The 25,122-nt window shown below is 41.0% G+C and overlaps 1 protein-coding gene across 3 annotated transcripts in view; it reads right to left on the minus strand.

The window, feature by feature from the left end:
- Positions 1 to 25,122, minus strand: part of Hmcn1 (hemicentin 1) — a 440,991-nt gene that overhangs the window by 22,189 nt on the left and 393,680 nt on the right. For all 3 annotated transcript variants that reach the window (XM_076547592.1, XM_076547591.1, XM_076547593.1), the window contains 14 exons: positions 22,272 to 22,541; positions 21,638 to 21,808; positions 21,348 to 21,518; positions 16,524 to 16,694; positions 15,616 to 15,786; positions 14,997 to 15,167; positions 14,484 to 14,654; positions 12,453 to 12,602; positions 11,737 to 11,874; positions 10,537 to 10,658; positions 9,597 to 9,834; positions 2,831 to 2,893; positions 1,533 to 1,652; positions 944 to 1,078 (listed from right to left, as the gene is read on the minus strand). In XM_076547592.1, coding sequence (XP_076403707.1) covers positions 944 to 1,078; positions 1,533 to 1,652; positions 2,831 to 2,893; positions 9,597 to 9,834; positions 10,537 to 10,658; positions 11,737 to 11,874; positions 12,453 to 12,602; positions 14,484 to 14,654; positions 14,997 to 15,167; positions 15,616 to 15,786; positions 16,524 to 16,694; positions 21,348 to 21,518; positions 21,638 to 21,808; positions 22,272 to 22,541 — 2,262 coding nt within the window. The remainder of the gene's footprint in view (positions 1 to 943; positions 1,079 to 1,532; positions 1,653 to 2,830; positions 2,894 to 9,596; positions 9,835 to 10,536; positions 10,659 to 11,736; positions 11,875 to 12,452; positions 12,603 to 14,483; positions 14,655 to 14,996; positions 15,168 to 15,615; positions 15,787 to 16,523; positions 16,695 to 21,347; positions 21,519 to 21,637; positions 21,809 to 22,271; positions 22,542 to 25,122) is intronic.

The following is a 25,122-nucleotide window of genomic DNA, read 5'->3' on the forward strand; positions in this document are numbered from 1 at the left end:
TTATGAGTGTATGTCTGCATGTGGTACATGCATGTGAATGCATGTGGAGGCCAGAAACATCTGATACCCTTGGAGCTGGAGCTTTGGGAGGTTGTGAGTGGCCCTACGTTGGTGCTGGGAACCAAACTCAGATCTTCTGAAAGAGCAATAGATATTTTCAACAGTGTCATCATCTCTCTATCCCTTTTGCTAAATTTTGATTTCAAATTCACACTGATTTAAAAACAAAATCTCTATTAAAATAATATAATAATGAACATCCTAGTCTACACTGAGTCTTCTCCTTTGGAACAGATACTATTAGATTGTGTTGTATGATCTGCCTTCTCAAATGGTAATAAGCAAATGGTATTCAAAACTACTGTGCTAAAAACATTATAAACAACTATGAAATATCATATCTCCATAAGAACTTGTCAAACAACTCCAGTTTTGAAACATCCAAGCTGTGGCTATCCATATTTAAGTTCTTCTGAGAGAGCGGAGGCCCATTAGCTTTATAGGTCCCAATTCTTTCCCTTTTATATGGCATCTGTCCCTTTAAACGATTCAGAAAGTCTAAACTTTGGTATCAGAAGGTTGGCTCGATGGATAAAGGGCTTGCCATAAGCATGAGGACTGGAGTTTGGATCTTCACACTCACATGAAAGTCAGGTGGGTGTGGCATGGGTGGGTGTGGCAGTTCACATGTAATTCCAGTTCTGAGAAGGTAGAGATAGAGGATCTTCAGGGCTAGCTAGCTAGATATATCAGCTAAATTAGTGAGCTCAAGTTTTGTGGAAGACATTGCCTCAGTAAACAAAGTGTTGAGCAATTGAGGAAGACACCCAACGCTAACCACTGGGCTCCACATACATGTGCACAGCCAACTGTACACCCACACATACCTAAGTACACATACACATATGTGTGCATAGCACAGACAGACAGACACACTTTGTACCTTGACAACTGAGCCCATCAGAAGTTCTTCGGAAACCTGTTCCACAATGGACCACACAGCGATAGGATCCAATGGTGTTGTCACAGTCCTGACCAGCATGACACGTATGTCCACCCAAAGCACACTCATCAATGTCTACAACAGAAGGGGGCATCACATTGAGGTGAACTGAAAAACAACTAACTTGAGAACTTGCTGTCAAGCAGGGACAAGAAGCCATAAGATAATTGAAAATATCAAAGAATAAGAAAGCTTGAATTTTTTGGTTGAGTCATTTAAAGTTACTAAGCATGCTGTGATGTATCTATAGGCCAATCACTGGATTAGACTATTTATAAATTAGGCGACTTTTAACAAATGAGTTGTTCTCTCTGGGATCTTCAGTGAGGTATCCCAGACATCCCTAATTTCCAGGTGCCTTTATGAAAGCAATGGCTGGCCAGTATTCTCTTTCTTACATTTTCAACCATATATAAGGATTTTTCTGTTTGTTGCAAGGCTGTGGGCAGAGGAAACTGGTAGAAGACTGGCCTACCATGTTTTTCCTAGGGAAGATTGTTTTGGTCATCAGATTTAGTTTGGAGGCTACCTTGGCAGGTTCTTCCATCGGCAGCTATGGTGAGGCCTTTGGGGCAGGAGCAGTAATAGGCTCCCATGGCATTGTGGCAGGTATGGGAGCAGGGATTCCCGGCTGTGCATTCATCTTCATCTAAAAGAAGACACAAAAGGCCATCAGTGTGTAAAACTCCTGCTTCCTAGGAGCTGCTCAAGTCCATGAGAATAATCGTGTCTAGATGCCTAGGACTTGGATCCAATATAACAGAGAATACTCTAACTGACACAGAATAAAACTGCTATGGAGAAATTAACTTGAAGTCTCAAAATTATTGCTGATAGTGAATACGTTTAGATTTTTAGTCTAAAACAAAAATAATAGCTAAAACACATTTATATTTACTTCGACCTAAAGGCTCCTTAGCAGTTACAACTTATTCTGCAAAGCATTCTTCAGGGATAGGATTTTTACAAAACTGTTCTAATTTGGACAGCCAATCTGGAGAACAGAGGTTAAGTGAACGCTCTCAGTCACTAAGGCTATTCCTGCCAGGGCTGAGCCTTGACTGCAGTCTAAACACAACCTCCTGCCAGTCCACTACATTCTGCAGGTCAGTGGAAGAGCAGCACTGTGCATGCCAACATGAAATCCTCAGCCATTTGCTAAGCTGTGACGTCCTGTGAGGGACAAAGCTGGATTCCCAGTTACTTGCGGGCTCTCTATCCCGTTCTGCCCCACGACTGAGCAGTTCTGTGGGTAGGTGAGCTCGTGTCCGTTCACGGATAGCCCACACCCATCGAGCCACTGGATGGAGATTAATGCTCTCTGTTCACTCCATTCTGTCCCTGGTCACCATCTCTGTTACACTAGACTGTGGCCAAACTGAAGCCGTATGGGCGTCGTCATCCCACTTAACCTCAAATGTAGTCTGCCATCTGATACTAGGCAATCTTAAGCAGTGTAACTTCTCTGCATCTCCATTCCTCAGGTATCAAGTAGAACATTTGTAGGCAGCTGTGATGATTAAATACCTAGGAAAATGGTAGCAGCAGTCCACAAAAGGATAATTATTAGTTGAGCCAGTGAGACGACTCAGCAGATAAAGGTACTTGCTCTCAATCCTGATGACCTAACTTAGATCCCTGGAATCACATAGTGGAGCCAGACATCTGCCTCTTACAAATTTTCCTTTGACTTTGTCATGAAGAATGATACCTTTGTCAGGAGCCACCACATGCCCCCTTCCACACTAAATAAATAAATGTAAAGGAAAGATAACCATTGCTGACACTATTGGGAAATGAAAATATTTTATTCACTCCTATACTTACCAGCACAAAAGGGTCCCACTGAATCTAAGGTGAAGCCAGAGGGGCACTGGTTACTGCGATCTCCTGCCGAAGGGAAGAAAGCACAATTAACTGGCCTGTTAGAACACTGGCACCCACTGCCATCCCAGTATAGCCTTCCTTGGGAAGATACATCAAAGAGGAAATAAAGAAAACACAGTATTGGAAACATGCAAGGATGGAGAACTTCATGTTTTTCCACCAGGAGTTAAATGAACTGGTCCAGAGAATGTTGGCAAGCTGACACTGGAAAAATTTTTTTTTCAGTTTAAGTTATACACAGAAATAGAAAGAAAACAAAATAATTTATTCTGTAATAGCTAAAGAGAACACAAAGATAACTGTGTATGCCAGGCACAGCCACAGATGCATCCTGTTGTCTTAACCGCTGGTACACTTTCATTGAAAAAGGAAGGATGCTGTGTGCAAACAACTGAAATTCATTGCCTTAACGGAAAATTAACATTCTAGGCAGGAGTCCTCATTTTTTGGGTGGTGGTGGTGGTGAATCTTCTCCATTTGCAATATTGAGAATTTTGAAATTGAAATTCTTGTGTGTGACTGTTTTCCTGTTCTGAGCAGTTGAGGCAAGGGCAATGGGCAGGTTGAGTTAGAGCAAATTTAAAGTAGATATCAGGAAAAAGGTCTTGGGAAGAATCTCTTTCCTGAGAGCATTCAAAGCACGAGGGAGGGAGTGGGAATAAGGTGGATGGAGCAAAAGCATCTGGCGTGTGAACTACATGATGCCTCGCAGTGGTTCTCAGCCTTCCTAATGCTGTGGAATAATCTTTTTGTACCCTGTGAATATGTGTCACTCTGATTGGTTTAACAAGAAGCTGCATGACCAATAGCTAGGCAGAATTTTCAGGGCAGAGAGGACACTGGGAAGAAGAAGGGAGTCGCAAGGAGACATGGAGGAAGCATGACATGTAGGAGATGAGGTAACAAGCCATGTGGCAGCGTGTGAATTAATAGAAATGTGTTAATTTAAGCTATAAAAGATAGTTAGAAACAAGCCTAAGCTATCAGCCGAGCTTTCATAATTAATAATAAATTGTCATGTGGCTATTTGGAAGCAGGCTGGCGGGACAGAGAAAGATCCATCTACAACCCTTTATACAGTTCCTTATGTTGTGGTGACCCTCAACCATACAATTATCTCGTTACTGTTTTATAATTCTAATGTTGCTACTGTCACAAACTGTAATGTAAATATCTGTGTTTTCCAATGGTAGTAGGTGACCCCTGTGAAAGGGTCATTCACCCCAAAAGGGTTCCCAAGCCACAGGTTGAGAACTACTGGCTTAAAGGTTACTATCTGCTTCATTTCATTCAAGCCTCCTGACATCCTTACTGCTGTCCTGATAACTAGTTTTCAGATGAGGCATCTGAGAGTAACAATTTAGAAACTGCTTAGGAGCAAAAGCTAGTGCGACAGTTTTAAGGAATAAGTCCCCTTAACTTTAAACTGCTGAGTTGGTTATTACAACTTATGTTCAGTTATCAACCTATTCCTACATCCTTTAAACTTAACCAGTATGTAGGTAGAGTTCCATGTTGGGGATGTACTTGTGAAAAAAATCATGTCATAGAAACATAATTCATTATTATCATATAGAAGCTTTGCATTTTGGGATATAATTGGGAGAGATATTTTTCCTTAGGTAGCATTTGGAAAATGTTGTGGAAGGAGATTCCTTATCTGTTATCATGATAAAGAAGATTATTAAAATTCAGTGCACAGAGCCGAGTGTGGTGGCCTGTGCCTGCAATCCTAGCACCTGAAAGGGTAAAGAAGGAAGATGGTGTGTTTAAGGTCTGTTGTAGACTATTATTTTAAGATATGTTACATTTGTTTATGCTGTGGAATATTTGTTTAATGATGCAAAGATGTGTTGCATTCTTTTATGTTGCATTTGTTTAAATCTGTGAAGCTGTGATCTTTGCCTGTATAAAACACCTGATGGTCTAATAAAGAGCTGAATGGCCAATAGCAAGGTAGGAGAAAGGATGGGCAATGCTGGAAGGCAAAGAGACTAAACAGAAAGAGAAATCTGGGATGAGAAAGAATGAAGAGAGATTAAGGAGCGAGAAAGTAAGGGGCCAGCCACCCAGCCACCCAGCCACCCAGCCACCCAGCCACCCAGCCACCCAGCCACCCAGCCACACAGCCACACAGCCACCCAGCCACCCAGCTAGCCATGGGGTAAGAGTGAAAGTAAGATATACAGAAGTAAGAGAAAGGTAAGTTGGGTGGTGGTGGTGATGCACGCCTTTAATCCCAGCACTTGGGAGGCAGAGCCAGGTGGATCTCTGTGAGTTCGAGGCCAGCCTGGGCTACAGAGTGAGATCCAGGACAGGCACCAAACCAAGATAAACCTTGTCTTGAAAAGAAAGGAAAAAAGAGAAAGGTAAAGGCTCAGAGGCAAAAGATAGATGAATAATTTAAAGTTAAGAAAAGCTGGCAAGAAAGAAGCCGAGCTAAGGCCCAGAATTTGTAATAAAGAATAAGCCTCTGCATGTAATTTGAGAGCTGGATGGCAGCGCCCCTCCCCCCAAAAAATAAAAAACAACCAACATTTTGGTGTTCCAACATGGGCACATAGAAAGCTGAACAACAAAGGTCAGTTCAGGCTATTATAGGGAGTTCCTAGTGGAAAAAGTTTTAAAAAGAAAAGCCCAGTGAGTGGGAAAGGCCCAGGGACAAGTTTCAACAGTTCCACAATGTATAGGAAAGTCCCCACCGTTTGTTCCTTGCTCTGAAAGACTTTGATGTAGGAAGGAGGCTGCAATTATAGAAACTTCGAATGTATATATTACATATTAAACATTCGAAGCCTTGAATGTATGTACTATAAATTAAACATTAGAAACTTTGAACATATGTACTACATACTAAACATTTCCACATGATTTAAATATGCAATGGATTTTTAAGGAATTCAACTATCATGTTGAATTTGTATCTTATTCTCCTTCATTTTATTCAGAATGTAACAAAGAATTCTTTAAGTTACCTCAGGTCCCCCGCCCCCTCTCTTCCCCAAAAAAGCACAGTAGGATTTTATAGGTCAGTTTAGGCATATGGCTAGTTTTCTTTATCTAAAGATTCTCACATTAAAACAAGATATCTTATTACAAATTATTTTCCTTTATTCATTCTTTTATTTCCATGTGTATATGTAGTGTATGTGTGTTTGCACACATGTATATGGGTACACTTGTCTGTGCCTGAGTGTGTGGAATCCAGATGTTGATGCTATGATGTCTTCCCTAACCTCTGCTTATCCACCTTGCTTTTTTGAGAAAAAGTCTCTCTCTCTCACTGAACCCCAGACTTGCCATTTTTACTACATCAGTCGACCTGGGAGCCTCCAGGATCCTTTAGTCTCTTCTGTGCTGGAGATACAGGCATGTGTCTCTCTGTGTTTGGCATTTAAGTGGGTTTTGACAATCCAAACTCAAGTCCTTTTGCTCGTATAGAAAACACTCTAGCCACTGAGATGTCTTCCTAGCCCAGTTTTTTATTGAATTTTTAATTTGTGTGTATATATGCCTGTGTGCATGCCTGTGGGCCACAGTGATCACATGGAGGTCAGAGGATAACTTGGAGAAATTGGTTCTCCCCTTCCACATTTGGATCTTCAGGTCATCAAGCTCAGTGTTAAGAACCATAACCCACTGAGACATCTCATCAGTCCCCCAGTCTTTACATTATAGTAAAAGTAGATTATTTTGAATTATAACTGTGATTTTAATCTGAATGTGGAAGACAGCATAAAGTATTTGTTTATGGTTATAATAATGGAATATAATAGTAGAAAATTTGAAAATCTAAAGTAAAATCCCCTATAACTTTATCAGTTGGAACAAACTATTCAGTTCATTGACACCTGGTGTTTCCATCTAGTCACTATTTTAATTAATCCATGCTTCAAATGTTAAGTATGGTTAAGTATGAAAATATTGGCTAATAATTGCCAAGCTTTATGAATAAAAAATCATTTGGTGAGCTTATCAAAAATATAGATTCTAGCTGGGTGGTGGTGGTGCATGCCTTTAATCCCAGCAATTGGGAGGCAGAGGCAGGCAGATCTCTGTGAGTTCAAGGCCAGCCTGGTCTACAAAGTGAGTTCCAGGACAGCTAAGACTGTTACATAGAGAAACCCTGTCTCGAAAAACCAAATTATATATACATATACATGCATACATATGTATATTCTGGATTGATGAAATGATTCATCAGGCAAAGGTACTTGCTGCCAAGCTTGAAGACCTGAACTGGTACCTGAGGCTGATGATACAAAGATGTTCACATGGCTTTAGGCTTTAGGCTGACATGTAGAAGTATCCATGGTGGGAGGAGAGAACTGACTCCTGAAAGTTTTCCCTTGACCTCTACATGTGTGCTATGACATTCATGCTTGTAAACACTCACACACACACAGTAGATGCTTTGATTTTCTATAATAATTATCAAGGGAAGACAAATAAGTTTGTTCTTAATAGTATGAGTATTTCCATAGCATCAGCCAGGTGTAGAAAATGCAGGCTTTATCACAGTGCACACTGTTTTTCAATCATTATTATGCCATAAATATTCTCTTCACTTGTGTAAACTTACAGTGGTGTCTAGTGCATGACCAACACTCAACAACTGTTAGGAAAAAAAATGAATTAACTATTTCTTGAAAATTGTTTCAATGATTATTTAAGAGGTTATTAAACATGTGTCATAATTTACATATTATTTCCAACGTCCAGAATGTTTATTTATTATTTTTCTGTTATAAAGAACACTAGGTGAAACCTCTAGAATAGTTATGTTGGGCTATTTCTGTGATTTTCGTTAGGACAGATTTTTGAGCACAAAAATGTGTTAAACAACCCAGAATGCAAGTGTGCCCCCTGCTGGTTCCTGGGAAACTGCAGGTGCATCTTTCAAATGTAATTCACGTATCATAGAACCACAGGTGCAGGGGCTGCAACAGAACTGACGTGTCTTTAAATGTGTTTGCCTATATTCTGGGACCCAGATTGCTCAGTAACAATCTCAGATGGTACAAAGTTGTTCACGTGGCTTTAGGCTTTTTAACATTTAACATTTAAGCCTAACTTGTAGACCTAGTCATGCCTGTGGTCAGCAATCAGTTTTTCCTCCTGAGGCACGTCCAATATTTTGGCGCTGTGATGAGATTTATTTCTCTACAAAGTTTGTGATCAAGGTTTTTGCATAACCACCAAGGAAAGCTATGCATGCACTGTGGGGACTGCTGAGTAAAATAAGTGAGGAATAAACTCCGTTTGTCATCTGCTACTACTGTCGTGCGGCAGAGGAGAGCTGAGACTAACTCACATGAAAAGTAAAGCATAGTAAACATTCTACCCGGCTATGAAGATATCTTTATATCAAAAAAGAACAATGGAGCCGGGCAGCGCACGCCTTTAATCCCAGCCCTCAGGAGGCAGAGCCAGGCAGATCTCTGTGGGTTCAAGGTCAGCCTGGTCTACAGAGCGAGATCCAGGACAGGCACCAAAACTACACAGAGAAACCCTGTCTCAAACAACAACAACAACAAAAATGGAGTTACAAAAAAAGTCAATTGAAAAAAAAAAACCCAAATGCCACAGAATATTGAATTGACTGCTGCAGTGGTTTTGAAGACTGAGAAGGAATACTGGAGACCAGACACTTCAAACAAGCACACATCACAGGGCAGCACTTCAAGGTATGGGACTATCTTTAGAAAATGGAAAGAAGTTCAGAAATGATGTATTGCATGACAGTTTCCAGGAATGAGAAACAATATTGTTATAACTACTGCCCCACAGTTTTTGGAAGCCACATTTACCTAAGGTAACTAGATGTTCTAATTTTTCCTGGAAAAATACCATTGTAGTAATCGTCCCTTTATCACAGGAGTCATGGTGTGGATGATAAACTTTATGGCCACATCAATCTAAGTCCTAAGTACCTGTTAAGACATGTCCGTACAAACTAGTTTATTTTTACATTTTCTCTGTATTGTTTCTCTGCTTGATCCAGGCTAGTTGGGCCTTCCTGAGTGACAACATCAATATACTCAATAAAGAGAAGAAAGGACTTAAAAGAAAGCAGCTTTGAGAATCTGAAAATTTCTGACTAGCTTAAGCTGTGATGTACTTTACATCATATTTCAGGGATTTTGAAAATTCATCGATAGATACATTATTCAAAAATTGACTTTATTATCTAAAGAAAAATTATTCAGGCAGATAACGTATATTTTAATCCTCTCTAAGATGATGGACTGGAACACCAATCCTGCCAGGTACTATGACGAGGCATCCTAGTAAACTAAACTCAACTGAACAAGCTTTACACAGGGCTAACCTACAACAGAAACAAAGAGCGCAGCACACGAGGAAAACCGCACTCTAGCATGCTAGGTCTGGGCCTTCAAATTACTACGTTGAATGTCTTCAAGGCTTTTAAAAGGAACAAGATGCGGGGTTGGAAAGATGGCTCAATGGTTAAGAGCACTGACTGCTCTTCTAGAAGACCTGTGTTCAATTCACAGCACCCACATGGCCGCTCACAATTGTCTGTGACTCCAGTTCCAGGGGACCTGGCACCCACGGCAGAATACCAATGCACATAAAAAATAATCAATTAATTAATTAATAAAAGAAAACCCCCCAAAAAAAAGAAAGAAAGAAAAAGAAAAGAGAACAAGATGGCAGCAGATATTTGGATTTTTCACATTACCTTTGGAAATTGAAGCATGGATTTTAAAACCCAGTGTCTCTTCCAGCTGGTTATAGTTAGACTCCACAGAAGCTGCATGAAGGGTTTCTACTAAGAAGGGCATTTTCCCCCAGGCCTGATCGTAGAAAATGGTGTGGTTCCACGTGTAGGGGACACTGATGCCATCGACGGTGAAGAGGCGGGTTGAGAAGGCATAGAGCTGCCCAGGTCCTGTTTGAACGTAGTCCTCCGTGTAATCCTAAGGGAAAGGACTGAGGGTCAACATGGCACCTGGCGTTTTTCATAGTGTACTGTGAGGTGTGCCGTGAGGGAGAAGCAGCAGCCTTGGAGAGTAACACTGGAATTCTGGATAAAACTGCAACTGCACAGTAGTCTTCTGGAAAATAACTCCTAGATCGATTCTTTTCATTATAACCAGGTTTGTAATTTATGGTCACAATTGGTGGTTTCACAAGACACTCTGGTTGTAGGTCAGGAACAAAGCAAGTTGTACAGAGACTATTTTCTCCACTCTGTAAGTTCACAAAGTGTTTTATTTTTCCATTTCTTTCACGTTAAAAATTTTTGAAATTAAAATATAATTACTTCATTTCTCTTCCCCTCTCCTTTTCCCCCCCTCCTTATCGATGGTACACAAAAAACTTCTTACAGGGATCTGTTCTCTCTTTCAGAAGAGAACTTAACAAGTGGCTTAAATCAGCACAGCGGCTCTTCTGGCTCTGCCACACTCAGCAATAAAAACACTCAGAGAGATGTAAAAGCTGAGCCCCTGGAGACTTCTGAGCAAAGACCAGATGGTTATTTACAACCTTGCTGGAGTAGTAATTTATCCCCAGAGCCAAGCAGTAAGAACCAAAGACCCCTGTGCTCTGTCTACAGGGCTTTTGTCCCCCTGCCCCATCCGCACACTAATAACCACGGAGAACTTGTAACCTGTTACCTTCACACTGACTTCAGCAGGTGACTGGAGCTGCAGGACATAGCCACTCACAATGACATCGAGCAGCAGAGTGCCATCAGAATCCAAGCCCCGGGCCACGTGTGTCATCCGCAAGACCTCCCCTGGGAATGACAATGCATTTGTTTGCACAGCAATAATAATAACAGCTATTATTACTATATATATGGTTTGTGGAAGCATAGAGAAGACCGATCTAATATTATAGTTTTATTTCAAATGTAAATAAATATGTAAGAGAATTGTTAGCACAAACACTTCCCGTTAAAAAGTTAGCCTTATTGAGTTGTCTTCCAAAATTCTATTTGGTAAAAGTATAGCATTTGGTTATGCAGAAGATTCCATGTTTTAGACTCAAGCAATAATCAAACATTTCTACACAGTTACTGCCTATTATATGGGCCAGGCAACTTCACCAGGGACCAGCAATGCCCACAGGCCTAGCTACAGGGTTTTGTTTTTTCCAGAGCTTCAGCAATGTTTAAAGGGCATCTTTGTATGTGAATGGATACCAAAAGGCCCCCCTGTCCTCTGTACTGATTAAACATTGGTTAAGGCGAAGTCCTCCCTCACGTTCTTCCTCAAAGGTCAATCCCATGGAGACTGGCCCACTCCATGGAGGCTGAAGTGGAGCTTTGTATGAACCTTTGTGAATACAGGAAGGGCCGCAAAGGGCTAATGCACAATGCTTAGGACAAAAGCAGGGCCAGAAGCATTAGTGTGCTGGGCTTTGCTTCCATCTGTTAGGTAAAGAATCATCATAAATAGATGAGGTGACTCATGGTTAAAGACAAGGCTTTGATTAACAACAAGAATGATTTTCCTTTGTTCTTCATGCTTTAAACCCCTCAAAGGTTTCAAGGCAAAGGCACAGTAAGGAAGAGAAAGAAGTTATTGGGTCACAAGTTTACTATTCTACTTGATAACACACAGTCCCTTACAGACCTTGTACTAGTATCCACTGACAGAAAAATATAAAACTGCTTTTTACATTATTCATGTAATATGCACCAAAAACTTAAAATAACTTTTCATGGGAGCATGCACCAAATTGTTCTTAGTCACGAAGCTTTATAGCAATCTATCTATATCTAATATAGGTATCTATATCTATGTCTCTATGTCTGTCTACCTGTCTGTCTGTCTATATCTAGTAGAATATTACGTTCACCTGACACTAACCAGTTGCAAATTCCACTTGGGTCTCTCGTTTGAAGACTGCGTTAGTGAGGGTAAAACCATTGACTGCTTCTCCTATTTCTTTTGCTGTTGTCCAGTAAATGGGATTTAGGATGGAAATGATCTTTCTCATTGCTGGACCTAAGAGAAAAAGACAGAGTTACAGAGCAAAATATTTACAGCCAATTATTGTCATAGTATATTATTCACAAGAGTGGATGCTAATGTTGACTAATGTGCAATCAATATGTCTTTGTGTATCTTTTTTACTAGCATATACTAGCTATACAAAATACTGGGTTTCACTACAACATTTTCATACATGTACTAATGTACTTGATCTCTCCCCAACCAGTTTCTCTTTGAGATAAAGACAATGTATTATACCAATGACTTAATGTTTCATCCTTTAGAATCTTTAGGTGAAATTAGTAAGATTAAAAAATAAAGTATGTTTTTAAAAAGAAATGTATGAAGGAAGGTGAGATGGCTCAGTGAATTGAGGTGCTTGCTGCTAAGCTTGATGACAGGAGTTCAATTTCTGGGACCCACAGGGTGGGAGGAGAGAACTGATTCTCATAAGCTGCCCTTTCACATCTCTATACATACCATGATACACACATGAATGCACGCACACACACACAAATAAATAACAACTAATTAATTAATTAAATGTAATAAATAAGTTTATTAAATTTCTCATAAATAGAGTGGCTCACCAAGACTTCGAGGCACATTGGTAATCTTGGCCTGTATTATTCTTGTATCAGAGTTGGGGCTATCTGTTATTGTGGCATCGAGGAAAGCGATTCCAAACTCAACATCATTAATATTCCCAATAACACTCCCTCTGGCTCGCTGGGGTCCACCTATTGAGGGAAGGAAGCAATTCCATCAACATTACACTAAGGAAAGGAAAGCCAGGGCGCAGAGATGCTACAAATCTTTTCTCAGACATCAAAAGAGTCCTAGGGCATCCAAATTTGAAAGCAAAATTAATAGGCTTTTAAAAGATTCCACTTTCACATAACACCCATTATCCCCATAAATCTAGTATCCCTCCGATCTGTGAACATCATAGTACTATTGCTTAAGCCAAAGAATACAGTATGTCCATTCTCACAGTCCAAATAAAGCATGTGTTTGTTGATGGTGATGAAACCATGACTACATTGAGTTTATAGAGAAAGTCACATGTGGCAGTAAACACTTCATGTGCATTAACTCTTTTGTTCCTATCAACAGTACTAGAAGGTAGCCTTAAATAGACACAGTTTGCAGGCTGGGCAAACAAAATTCAGAGAAATGATGTAGCTCTACCATCACTATAGGTCTAGAGAGAGAGGACTAAATACATTATCTTCTTGTCTTCAAAATGTGTTTTGGAGTAGAGACATTTATTTATCTAAATTGATAACTTAAAATTGCATATGTTTATTGTAGATAATGTGTTGTTTTAAAATATGTATACATTAAGAGGAAAGATGAAATTAATTAGCATATTTGTCACCTCATATACCTATTTTTGTAGTGACAGTACTTCGAATCTATTCTCTTTTCATTGAAGACTAGCGTACGATTGTGGAGAAGGTAGGAAAAGAACATGGAAGTAGACACAGTGGGACAGAGGTCTCCAGTGGCAAAGGGTGAGGGGCAGAGGCTTGGAGATATGCTGGTCAAGGCTACAAAGTCACAGAGGTGGAAGAAATTAAACATATTGACTGTAGAGCAAGTCAACTATATTATTGTTAATAATATAAGCCCATGTTCTTTTATCTATTGTTTCCTTCTTTAAAAGAGAAAAATCTTACCAACAAAATACCATCTAATCCTTGTTGCAAGTCACTGACAGAATAATGTGGTATATTGTTCAGTCTAGATCAGTGTGTGTGTGTGTGTGTGTGTGTGTGTGTGTGTGTGTGTGGTGCATGTGCACACACCTGTATGTACATATGTATGTATGTATATGTTTGTATGTATACATTAGTTCCTTTGGAGATGGGAGTCTCAGCAGTCTTGAGCTATAGATAGAGCATTCATTATTGTCTATATCGAGACAACAATTAACTTGAGAAAATTTGAGAACTATCTTATAATTTTGACAGCACTGTAAAATTCATACCAAAACAATTTGATTAAAGAACACATATGAAAAGGGTTGGGTTCCTTGAAATCTTGTCGGATTCTGGGACTCAAGCTGTCCATCTATCTAGACGATGGAACACATTATCATCTGAAGGCAGAACTGTTCTCTTGCTCCAGGAGGGAGTCTCCAAACCCTCCATGACCATTTGTGCATAGAGCATGTTTGCTGAGTAGTTGAAGTGGTAGATGCTTGGCCTTCCAGCTTGTCCACATACATATAAAAATCACTCACCGTGAATCGTTCTCACCCTGTCAAAAGGGGCCTTCTTGATTATCAGGGACATTTTATTTTTAAAGAAAACTTTAAAGCGTTGTAAGGTCCAATAGTATCTTCCCATTTCAACCATATGGAGCTGTCAATAGTGGTTTCCCTATAAATTTTAGAAATATGTCCTCTGACATGAAGAAGCCCCAAGGGAGCAAAAAGAGGCCAGAACCCAGCCGTAAGTGCTGCTATGGGGGCGCATTGTCTTTATAACCCTCCCTTCCAGAGCTGGCACTGTTTCATTCATTGTGGGGTCCAAATGGTAGCTTTTTCTGATTTGCATGGAGACTCCACACTTGTGCTAGCCATGGTCCTGCCAAAGCACAGCTCACTTACTTACCTGGACATGCCTGCGTATTGCATCTGGATACCTGGGTGGCATCTCCTGGACAGGAACGGCCATTTTTAGATGGTACTGGATTGTCACATAGCCGCTTCCGCATCCTTTCGCCTCCTCCACAAGAGACAGAACAGTGGCTCCAACTGTGCCATGTTCCCCAACTTCCATCCACTGTGAACAGGAATGGAATGTTCAATATTAGTGAATCAGTTTTAAAATCTTCACTTAGGCCGGGCGGTGGTGGCGCACGCCTTTAATCCCAGCACTTGGGAGGCAGAGCCAGGTGGATCTCCGTGAGTTTTAGGCCAGCCTGGTCTACCAAGTGAGTTCCAGGAAAGGCGCAAAGCTACACAGAGAAACCCTGTCTCGAAAAACAAAAAAACAAAAACAAAAACAAAAACAAAAACAAAATCTTCACTTAGGACACTCCCGATAGGCAAGTGACAGGGCTGTAGCAATGATCACTAAGTGAACAGCTTCATTCCTCCTGCAGACTGGAATTAAGAAGCTCACCAGGACACATGTCAGTGTTGCACCTCTGGATCTGGGTATCTGGCCCCCCACAGGCTCTTCCTCCATTGGCAGGACGTGGGTTGTCACACGTGCGGTACCTTCGCATCTGCCCTCCATTGCAAGTCCGGCTGCATGTTCCCCAGCCACTCCAGGGGCTCCAGTTACCGTGAGCTACAACATGAAATAATTTGACATGAAACAGAGCTCTAACAATGAGAAGTAAAAGAAACCATGACATTCATCCCCAGGTCAAGGAAAGCCCTTCAAGAAATAAACAGAAAGACAACCAATCAATAAGTGAATAGCTTTCCAATGGAGGTGACTTAGGTAATGCTTTGACTAGAGACAGAAGACATATTCTAGTAATGATGGGATTCCCTTCAACTGCTCAGCTATTATATTTAAACTATCCCATGAGCTAGAGGTGATATGGGAAACACAGTCCCCATTCTTGCCGAGCAGAGACTGTAATGTTCAGAACACACTAAAGCAAAACACAGCATTTTGGCATCCTAAATGAAAGGTCAAAGAGCAAGCAATAAAATACTATAACTTTCAGGTTTGGAGCCCTCACAAAGCTCTGCAGAAGTGACGCTGACTCACTGTCTCCAACACTCACTTGGACAAGGGTCACTGTTACAAAAATCACTCTGGACGTCACTCCCTTCACATCTGCCTCCTCCGTGCTGTGGCAGTGGGTCAGAACAGTCCCGTGTTCTCTTCCTGGCACCTCCTCCACAGGACACACTGCAGGCACTCCAGCTGGCCCACGTCCCCCACTTGCCATCAACTGTATTAACAGAAAATCAGATGTGCTCGGTTACGACCTGAAAACGACCAGGTTAAGAAATGACCAGAGAAACTGGATGGAGAGGTGGCTCAGGTGTAAAGCGTGTGCGACTCTTCCAGGGAACCCGAGTTTGGTTCTCAGCACCCAAGTTGGGTGGCTCACAACTGCTTGTAACTCCGGTGCCCCTTCTTCTGACTTTTACAGGTACCCACACTGGTGGCACACACACACACACACACACACACACACACACACACACACACTCCACAAACATAAATAAAAATAAATTTAAAAATATGAGCAGGTCAAACTTTGGTCATGTTAGGGTGAGTGACATTGTTGGTGAGGGCAGATGTTATCAGCTAGTGACATTGTTGGTGAGGGGAGATGTTATTAGCTAGTGATGTTGTTGGGTAAGGGCAGATGTTATTAGCTAGTGACATTGTTGGGTGAGGGCAGATGTTATCAGCTAGTGACATTGTTTGTGAGGGCAGATGTTATTAGCTAGTGACATTGTTGGTGAGGGCAGATGTTATTAGTGACATTGTTGGGTGAGGGCAGATGTTATTAGCTAATGACATTGTTGGTGAGGGCAGATGTTATTAGCTAGTGACATTGTTGGTGAGGGCAGATGTTATCAGCTAGTGACATTGTTGGTGAGGGCAGATGTTATCAGCTAGTGACGTTGTTGGTGAGGGCAGATGTTATCAGCTAAGTGTGGTCTCTGCTCGTCTCACCTGGACAGGGTCTCTCACTGCAGACTTGCATCTGGGTTTCTGCTCCGCTGCAGTAGGCCCCACCAAATGACGGTGGCGGGTTGTTGCAGAGCCTTGTTCTTGTCTGACTGCCTTTCCCACAGCTTTTGCTGCACGCACCCCAAGGCTGCCAAACACTCCACACTCCATGGACTATAAACAACAGAGGCAGTTTCAAGCCACAGAACCGTATTTATTTAAATAACAAAATTATGCAAATAAATTAACTCCATAGTGAGTTAAAAAAAAATCCCACAATCTAAAATAACTAAAGTTGAACCAAAAGAAATATAACTAATGATGTTCTCTTTTTCTCATGTTTGGTTTTCAGAGGGAATTGTGTCCAGGGACATTCAGAAGGCTTAACTAATGCCAAGATAAATGCTTACAATTATTCAAAGGAGGCTATTTTATTAAAATCAAATTTAATCAAGTAACCATATGTAAACAGAACCTGAGTGTTTAAAGACCTAGCTAAGCATTTGTGAACATTTGGTACTCTAGGGAGAGCAGAAGAGACCAGAAGCTTCTAAGCAAGTCTGTTTAACAGATCTAGATATGCTGTGGGTAACAAGACATTTTCAACAATGCTATTTTGGACCCAAGACTGCAAGAGTGCATCTCTAAATGTGGCCTGGCTTCCCACTTCAGTATGTTCTTGGATCTCTCGACAACAGGGTGATTTGCACAGGTCTAAGTCTTTGAACAATTTTCTCCATTACGTAATGTTCATGAACTAGAAATTCTGAATAACACACTCACCTACGTGCTAAACAACAGAAGCAAAACTGACCAGTAGTTTCCAAAGAGCGCAATTAAGAACTTCCTTTTGGTAGCTAACACATTACAGCATCAGACCACAGGACTGGAACAGCCTGCCGCTTCCTACCAGGTGCGTGGGCTGAGAATCAGCACTGTGGGTTCCCTTATGCAAGAGTCAGTATCAGGCCAGATTTCCCTCAAAGAGCTTTCTAGATACGGTGCTCATGAAGTATGCTTCGTTGGTCACTAGCTTTACCAAGGTATGAACCAAAAGTGAGGTGAAGACTTGCATCTAAGTATTCTCAACATAACTTCTAAGAAACTGCAATATTGAAATCAACCAATGAGATTCTAATTTGTCTGGTTTTAAAGAAAATATTAAATATTGCATTTTCTCATAATTAATTGATCTCTGATTAAGGTGGCTACTTATTCTCTTGCTTTGTAGACAGTGGGAAACACAATCGTATGAACCTACTGTACTCAACAAGAGTTTGTCCTCAGACAATACTGACTAACCCCAAGAAGCTGGGAGGGAGCATTGAAAACCACTGTGCGGAGATTATAATGCTCACAGTCCTCACATATCGACTGCATCACTTCAGACGTTCTGCAGACCCAGGGACTTGAAAACAGCCTAATTTCAAGGACGTTAGTTAACCCAAGTCCAAACCTCTGGTAATATAAAAATGCATTATTACAGGAGGCTAGAGCTGACTGGCATTTATTTATGTCATGTCTGTCTTCTTTCTAGTCTACACTACACAAACAGAAGTTTGAAACTCCCTTTGAAAATGTTTTGACTTTTTATATTTAATTCACAAAGAAACCCTAACTAAGATTAGCTTTTATGACATAAGATGGAGTAGAATTGAAAACTTCTTTTATATAGAGAGATAAACAACACAAAAAAAAAGAAAGAAAGAAAATGAGGAAAGATAATGTAAACCAGAGAAAGCATACAGAATCATGATGTTTGGCAGATTCCGAAAACCTCCTAAATAGCCAAACCAATCCACAAAGAAGACACAGAGAAGAACTGCTAAGTAGGATTTCAAACTACAGCCAGTGCATTTGTTATAATAGGTGGAAGCTCTGTGAAGAGCAGCATAGGCCCAGGCCAGGAATAGCCACTCTGGGGAAGCCCTGGGGCCGGAGGGCGCTCAGTCCTTATGGGCTGTGCAATTCTCGGCCAGTGGCTTAGCTTCTATGTGTTAAGCTTCAATACTCAGGGTGCACTGAATCTTCTGAAACCAAATCCAGGATATTTTGAGCATAATAATAGATAAATTAGTGGTGTATTATGAACCCCCTGAAAAATACTTGTGTAGATGTAACCAACCGTCTTATTAAATAAGAAACACAGAAACAATGTAAAAGAGAAAGCTGAGAAGTCAGAGCTCAGAGCTAAAATCTCACCCTTCCTCCTGCTGTCCCAGCTTCGCGAAAAGAGACCTACTTCCTGTCGGTTCGTATTTTTAAAGTATGTTGTTCTGCCTTCTCATTGGTTGTAAACCCAAACACATGACTGCCTCGTCACTGTCTGAATGTACAGCCCCCTAGGTCTTAAAGGCATATGTCTCCAATGCTGGCTGTATCCCTGAACACACAGAGATCTTATGGGATTAAAGGCGTGTGCCACCACCGCCACACTCTTGCTATGGCTCTAATAGCTCTGACCCTGAACACACAGATATCTATGGGATTAAAGGCGTGTGCCACCACCGCCACACTCTTGCTATGGCTCTAATAGCTCTGACCCCCAGACAACTTTATTTATTAACATACAATCAAATTAATATTTCAGTACAAATCAAAATAATATTTCAATACAATTAGATTACCACCACATACTTGAGTTATTACACTACTGAATAATGAGTCTTGATTGATGTAAGTCAATAAAGAAATAATAAACAAAATGTTCTTTGCAACATAAAATGATAACAGCTATACAAGACACAACAGAAAAAAATCAGTGTTTTATGAGACACATAAGAGTAACTTATGCAGGAAATAATCACATGGATACCAACATTAGTGGGTGAAAGAATGATAAAATGTTTATGTGGTTGTAAAGCATCCCTGCACATACATACTATCAGGGGAAATAGTAGCACCTGCTAGTTTTGTGACATCCTACTGCCTCCATGGCTGGCATCTACCCACTAGGGTGGCGTCACTAAGCACTCAGTTGAAAAGAGGCATGACTCTCACTCATTGTCTGTCTCAGGGGCCCAAACAATGGCTAAATTCAACTGGCTTATGGATTGTGGCATAACTAAGGAAAGGCCCCCCCCAAAATAGTAGATCAATAAAACGGTGGGCAAAATAATTGTAAACAAATAGTTATCAAACATGGAGAGAAAAGATGACACTTATTTAAACATAATTACAAACACCCTTCATTATAAACACTTTCATTACAAATTGCAAACACTTTCATTATATAATTTCCTAAGCTGACAATGGAATATAAACTCTCTAATTAGGTACTTATATTTCCTTTACTTTAATGCCATTTACTTTAGAGACTAAAGCAAACTCTTGATGTTTTACTCATGTTGAAGACTTCAGGGCAGTGGGCTTTGTTTGTCTGCCTGCTTGTTTGTTTTGGGGGAAGATTATAGGCATGCACCACCATGCCCAGATCAGTACTTTGTTTTTGAAATACAATAGAAATAAAACCAAACTTCTAGTAAAGTATCCCAGATCCAAGCAAATAGACTTGGATGTTGCATCAGTCTGGGCTCAAATATTCAACTCCCTTTTACCATCTATGCAGCCTTAGTTAATGAATTAGTTAATAAATTCCCATTGTTTTCTAATTTTTTCCTCATGTGCATAGCAAGATATAATACACAATTCAGTGACTGTTTCTTTTTGAGGGAGCTTTATCTTTTTTGATGATTCTCTCTCCGTTTTGCTCCACTAATGCTCTCTTTTGAGTTTATTCAATATGCTTATCAAGGTTAAAACTTACTCCCTACTTAATTGTCTATGTTCAATAGAACATTTCATATTCTACCCATTCAAGTGTTTAGAGATTCAGATATCGTCAAATCAGAGTACATAATAAACATTGTCAAGAGTCTAGAATAAAGGAAATGTTCTTGACTAGTCCTTCCTCTCTTCTACAGGTCTTTCCTAAGAGGTTCACAACAAGGACCTCTCAGCCCAGTACCCCTTGACTACCTACATGAGCACGGCCTCCAAGCTGCCACCAAAGGGCCCACCTCCTAGATTTCGTTCAGACAAAACAGGTGACAAAATTAAACTCAAACACAGTTAATTCCCAGAAGCCGAAATGAATTTCAGAGAGAGGAACTTTTTCCCTCTGAGGTCTGAGATGACCAGGCCACTGTGAACCACTCATTGCCTGTGACCATTTTTTCCACACACTGGAAGAATTGTATGGAGGATGAAGCCAAAGAAAAGATAGTAGAGATGAGAGATGGAAAACATACCAGTAGAAGCACTGGCCAAATCCTTGCATTCAGGTATACCTGAAAGAAGAATTCTCTGCCTATGTGAGTTTGATTCTGTCAGTTGAATCTGAAAGGGGCATGGAATATGAAGTCAGCAACAGCAGGGTTACCAAACATCTGGCATGACCTCCTTGGCAAGGCAGATGAGTAAGACAGCACATGAGAAGATGCAAGCATGCTCCTCTCCGTTAGCACACTTCCCGGCAAGTATTTAACCCCTCCAAACTCATTTCCTTACCTGAAAATGGATGACTAGATAAGATGTCACCTGAAGTCCCCACCATCTTTCAAATCTGTGAGTTAGTATATACTTAAGTTTTTGTGCATGATTAAAAACACACCAAGTGTGGAACCACTTTCCTGTTCTGTGGAGTGAGATATTTTCCCGCAACAGAGTCATGTCTTTACAATGTTCTTTGTAAAGCAGGAAAAGAACACAGAGAGTGGGCAGATTCCCAAAGATGGAAGCCATAACATCTTTTCACAATGAAGGAAGAGAGGATCTTAACTCCAGGACAGGAATTAATATACAAAAGCTTGGCTGGTGGGTCCTCACCTGGGCAAGGCCTAAGGTTACACATGATGATTTCCACAGCATGCCCCTCACATGGCCGCCCGCCATGCTGAGCCGATGGGTTACTGCAAGTTCTGGTCCTGGTTTGGTTGCCATGCCCACAGCTTCTAGTGCATTCTTCCCAGAAACTCCATTCTGACCAGTGACCGTCGACTACAGGAAGGTAAAACCATTACACCATCAGGTAAATTCAAATGGCAAGCACCAACCCGGAGGCAGCCCAAAGGTAAAGAATAGACGCTCCAGTCTATTAAACACCTGCAGAAGTATACCTGGACACAACTTATTTTGACAGTGCCGTGTTTCTGAGTCCGACCCTTGGCACAGCCTCCCACCGTTGGCTGGGAGTGGGTTGTTGCAGAGCCGACTCCTCTTCTGGATGCCTTTTCCACAGCTGACGCTGCAGGGCCTCCAGGCGGACCACAGCGAAAAGCCACCATGCACTGCAAATGAAACATTGGGGTGTTGTCGTCTCGGGTTGGCAAGTGAACACGTCGAAGTCTCATTTCATTGAGTTTGCATGCTGGCTGTAGAGCTGCGTGTGATTGCTGAGGAACAGCCATGGAAGCTTTGCTCTAAGGGTAAAATTAATATCTAGAAGTGAGAGGTTAACTCAATAAAATTCCCTCTCAGATCCTCTGCTGACTCAAGTGGTCACGGCTATGGGAAAAATAAAAGATAAAAAAGTTTCCATATTGCTTACCCTTTATATATACATATGTATATATATCATATACCTCACTTTCTGAAAATTTTTGCTTAGTTTTGAATGAAATTTTACTTTAGGATTCTGAATGGCTAGCATGGCCTTTGAAGACTCTAAACTGTGTTGTTTTAATCGTATTAGCTGATAAACCAGAAGGAGACTGGGAATCTGAGCTGTCTCGGGTTCTGCTTCCTACTTACCTTGGACTATGACAGGCACTCTGACAAGGACAGAGCCCATCAAGTTTCGGGCAACACACTCATATTCAGAGGTATCTTCCTTGCGAGCAGCAGCGATGAATAAGGAGCTATTGGAAAGCATGGTGAGTCGGTTATCCCAGGGGATGGGGTGCCCTTGGCGGGACCACGTGATGGTTGGCTGGGGTTCACCAGTTGCTTGACAGTCCAATATGACTCTGCCACCAGCATCCACAACAGTCTCCACTGGCTCAAGAGCAATAATGGGAGGACCTGTGAGGAAAGTAGACAGTGACTCTCAGTTGTTAAGGGGTTATATAAACATTTTATCTTATTAAAATGTGATGACTTTATTCTGAAAAGAATGATAGGGCTTTGATATTGAGTAGTAGGAACTAAAGAGAAGAAATGATGATTGTGGGGTTTTGAGTTGGGCAATGAGGTTTGTGCTTAGATAAGTCAATAACACACAAATGAAAGAAGAGATCTGATGGGAGGCAGTGGGGAGTGGGTGGTGATTTGTATTTTCTTTTATGACATTGACCTTGAGGTATCTATGAGACACCCACATAAACAGGCCTAGATGGCAGGCAGATTCAGACACATCCACACAGAAATCTCAAAATCGAGATATTGGCAAGGAATGTGGATCTGTTTTTCCTAATTGGATGAGATGGCTTCAAAAGAGAAAGTGACATGGTAAAGAGATGATGTGACATGCAAACAAGGGTACAAAGAGGTGGGCAGAAGGCTGGTTTATAAGTGATACATAGAACTGACCACCGGGGCAATCAATAGAGAAGAAACAGGAATCCTAGCAATGAAAGGAAGGAGTTTTGGGAGAAGGGAGAGGCTTCTGTCAGCATCTGGACAGGAACAGCAAACCCAAGTGAAGTTCCTGGAAAGGACCAGATGTGTTAAAAAGAAAAAACAGGTACTTTATGAAGATATTTATATGTCTGGCCAAAGAGTACATGCACAGACCTAACTTGATTGACTGTCAGAGAAAGAGAAGGCCAATGAGTAAACTGGCAGAGGCATTCAACTAGTTTAGTGAGAGCGTGGCTTACATTCCTATGAGACTGTAAATTCTGACAAGCACTTGGAGGTAATGTTGGGCAGTATCTAATAAAGTTTAACATACACTCACAGAAAAAAAAAGGAATCAGATGCAGCTGCTGGCAGGATACTTCTCTCTGTATCATTCTACATGCCTGTAAACTTAACTCAGGAGAGGCTTCCTTAGGGAGGAAGATCTTGAAGTACATTTTCAAAATGGAGGCTGGGCCCTTCAGCAGGGAGAAGATACCTCCATTTGGTGAGAGACACAGCATGGAGTTAGACTTGGCATTTTCATGACTATAAAGGATGCTTGGCTCAGGTAATGGGGTGGTAGTTCACAATGTTTTTCAGTGCTTGCTAAAACCTATGCTTTCCTTTCCCCTCAAGAATCTCAGACACCTTTTCAGTTGAATGAGTGAGCAGAGGCCAGCAAGGACATTGTGGAAAAGGAGAATTGTGTGTGGTGGTACTGTGTTCCCCAACATATTGTGCACCCTAATAAACTTATCTGGGGTCAGAGACAGAGCAGCCACAATATTAAACATAGAGGATAGGCAGTGGTAGCACACGCCTTTAATTCTAGCATTCCAAAGGCAGAAATCCATGTGTTCAAGGATATAGCCAAGCATGGTGACTCATGCCTTTAATCCCAGAAAGTGAGCCTTTAATCCCAGGGAGTGGTGGTAGAAAGCAGAAAGGTATATAAGGTGTGGAAACCAGGAACTAGAAGCATTTTGACTGGTTAAGCTTTTAGGTTTCGAGCAGCACAGTTCAGCTTAGAGCCATTCAGATATGAGGACACAGAGGCTTCCTGTCTGAGGAAATAAGACCAGCTGAGAAGTTGGCCAGGTGAGGTTAGCTGTGGCTTGTTCTGTCTCTCTGATCTTCCTGTGTTCACCCCAATACTTGGCTCAGTTTTGATTTCATTAATAAGACTCTTTAAGATTCCTGCTACAAACCGTGGGACGATCACACAGTGATAGTGAGGTTGAACTGGGAGGGGTGGACTCACTCAGCGACAGGAGAAAAAGCATTAGATCCTTCTGCACAGGGGCGGCCTATTATATATAGAGAAGTGTGCCTCCTGGGAAAGTTAAAGCAAAAATGGAAGGAAACACTTATATGCTAGTGTTTTATAAGGCATTACTGACACACCTTTGAGAAAAGTCACCTTCTCACCTTAGCTCTGCTGTCTTCACAACTGTCCCACAGCACCTTGCTCTTCTATATCTACCGTAAAGAACCATGTGTACCATGTAGAGCCATACCACTAATTCACCTTTCAACCAATGTTCACATCTATAGAGAAACAGCCTCTGCTTTCATTGACTTCCTCACATTTAGATAACATCATGTACTTGCAAACTAATGCCAAATAAAGCAAGTACTTCGGGTTTATCATTCACACTAAATGCCAATAAAGTTACTAAATAAGCTTGTCCGCTCATGATACCAGGGCCAAGAGAACTATGTCGTTCAACTTAGAATCTTAATTTGATGTCTATGAAGCTAAAAGGTAAAATAAATATAAAATTCCATGTATACATATTTCATGGTCAAATAAAGCACATCATTTACGGAATCATCAATCAAATGTAAACATTTTATCTGAATGAAAACACTGCTCTGTGCTTTGATCTTAATGTCAATAATATTTTTGGCCTTTTTATGTTAGTTGTTGAAAGGATCCAGTCAGGATTTGTATGTTAGCAGATCTGATGACGTTTTTCTTGACCTGGGTCAGCAGAACCTGTCATATTTCTCTAATTTTGGAAGCTCTGATGGCCGATGG

The sequence above is a fragment of the Peromyscus maniculatus genome, chromosome 11 (genome assembly GCF_049852395.1).
Source record: "Peromyscus maniculatus bairdii isolate BWxNUB_F1_BW_parent chromosome 11, HU_Pman_BW_mat_3.1, whole genome shotgun sequence".
NCBI lineage: Eukaryota > Metazoa > Chordata > Mammalia > Rodentia > Cricetidae > Peromyscus > Peromyscus maniculatus.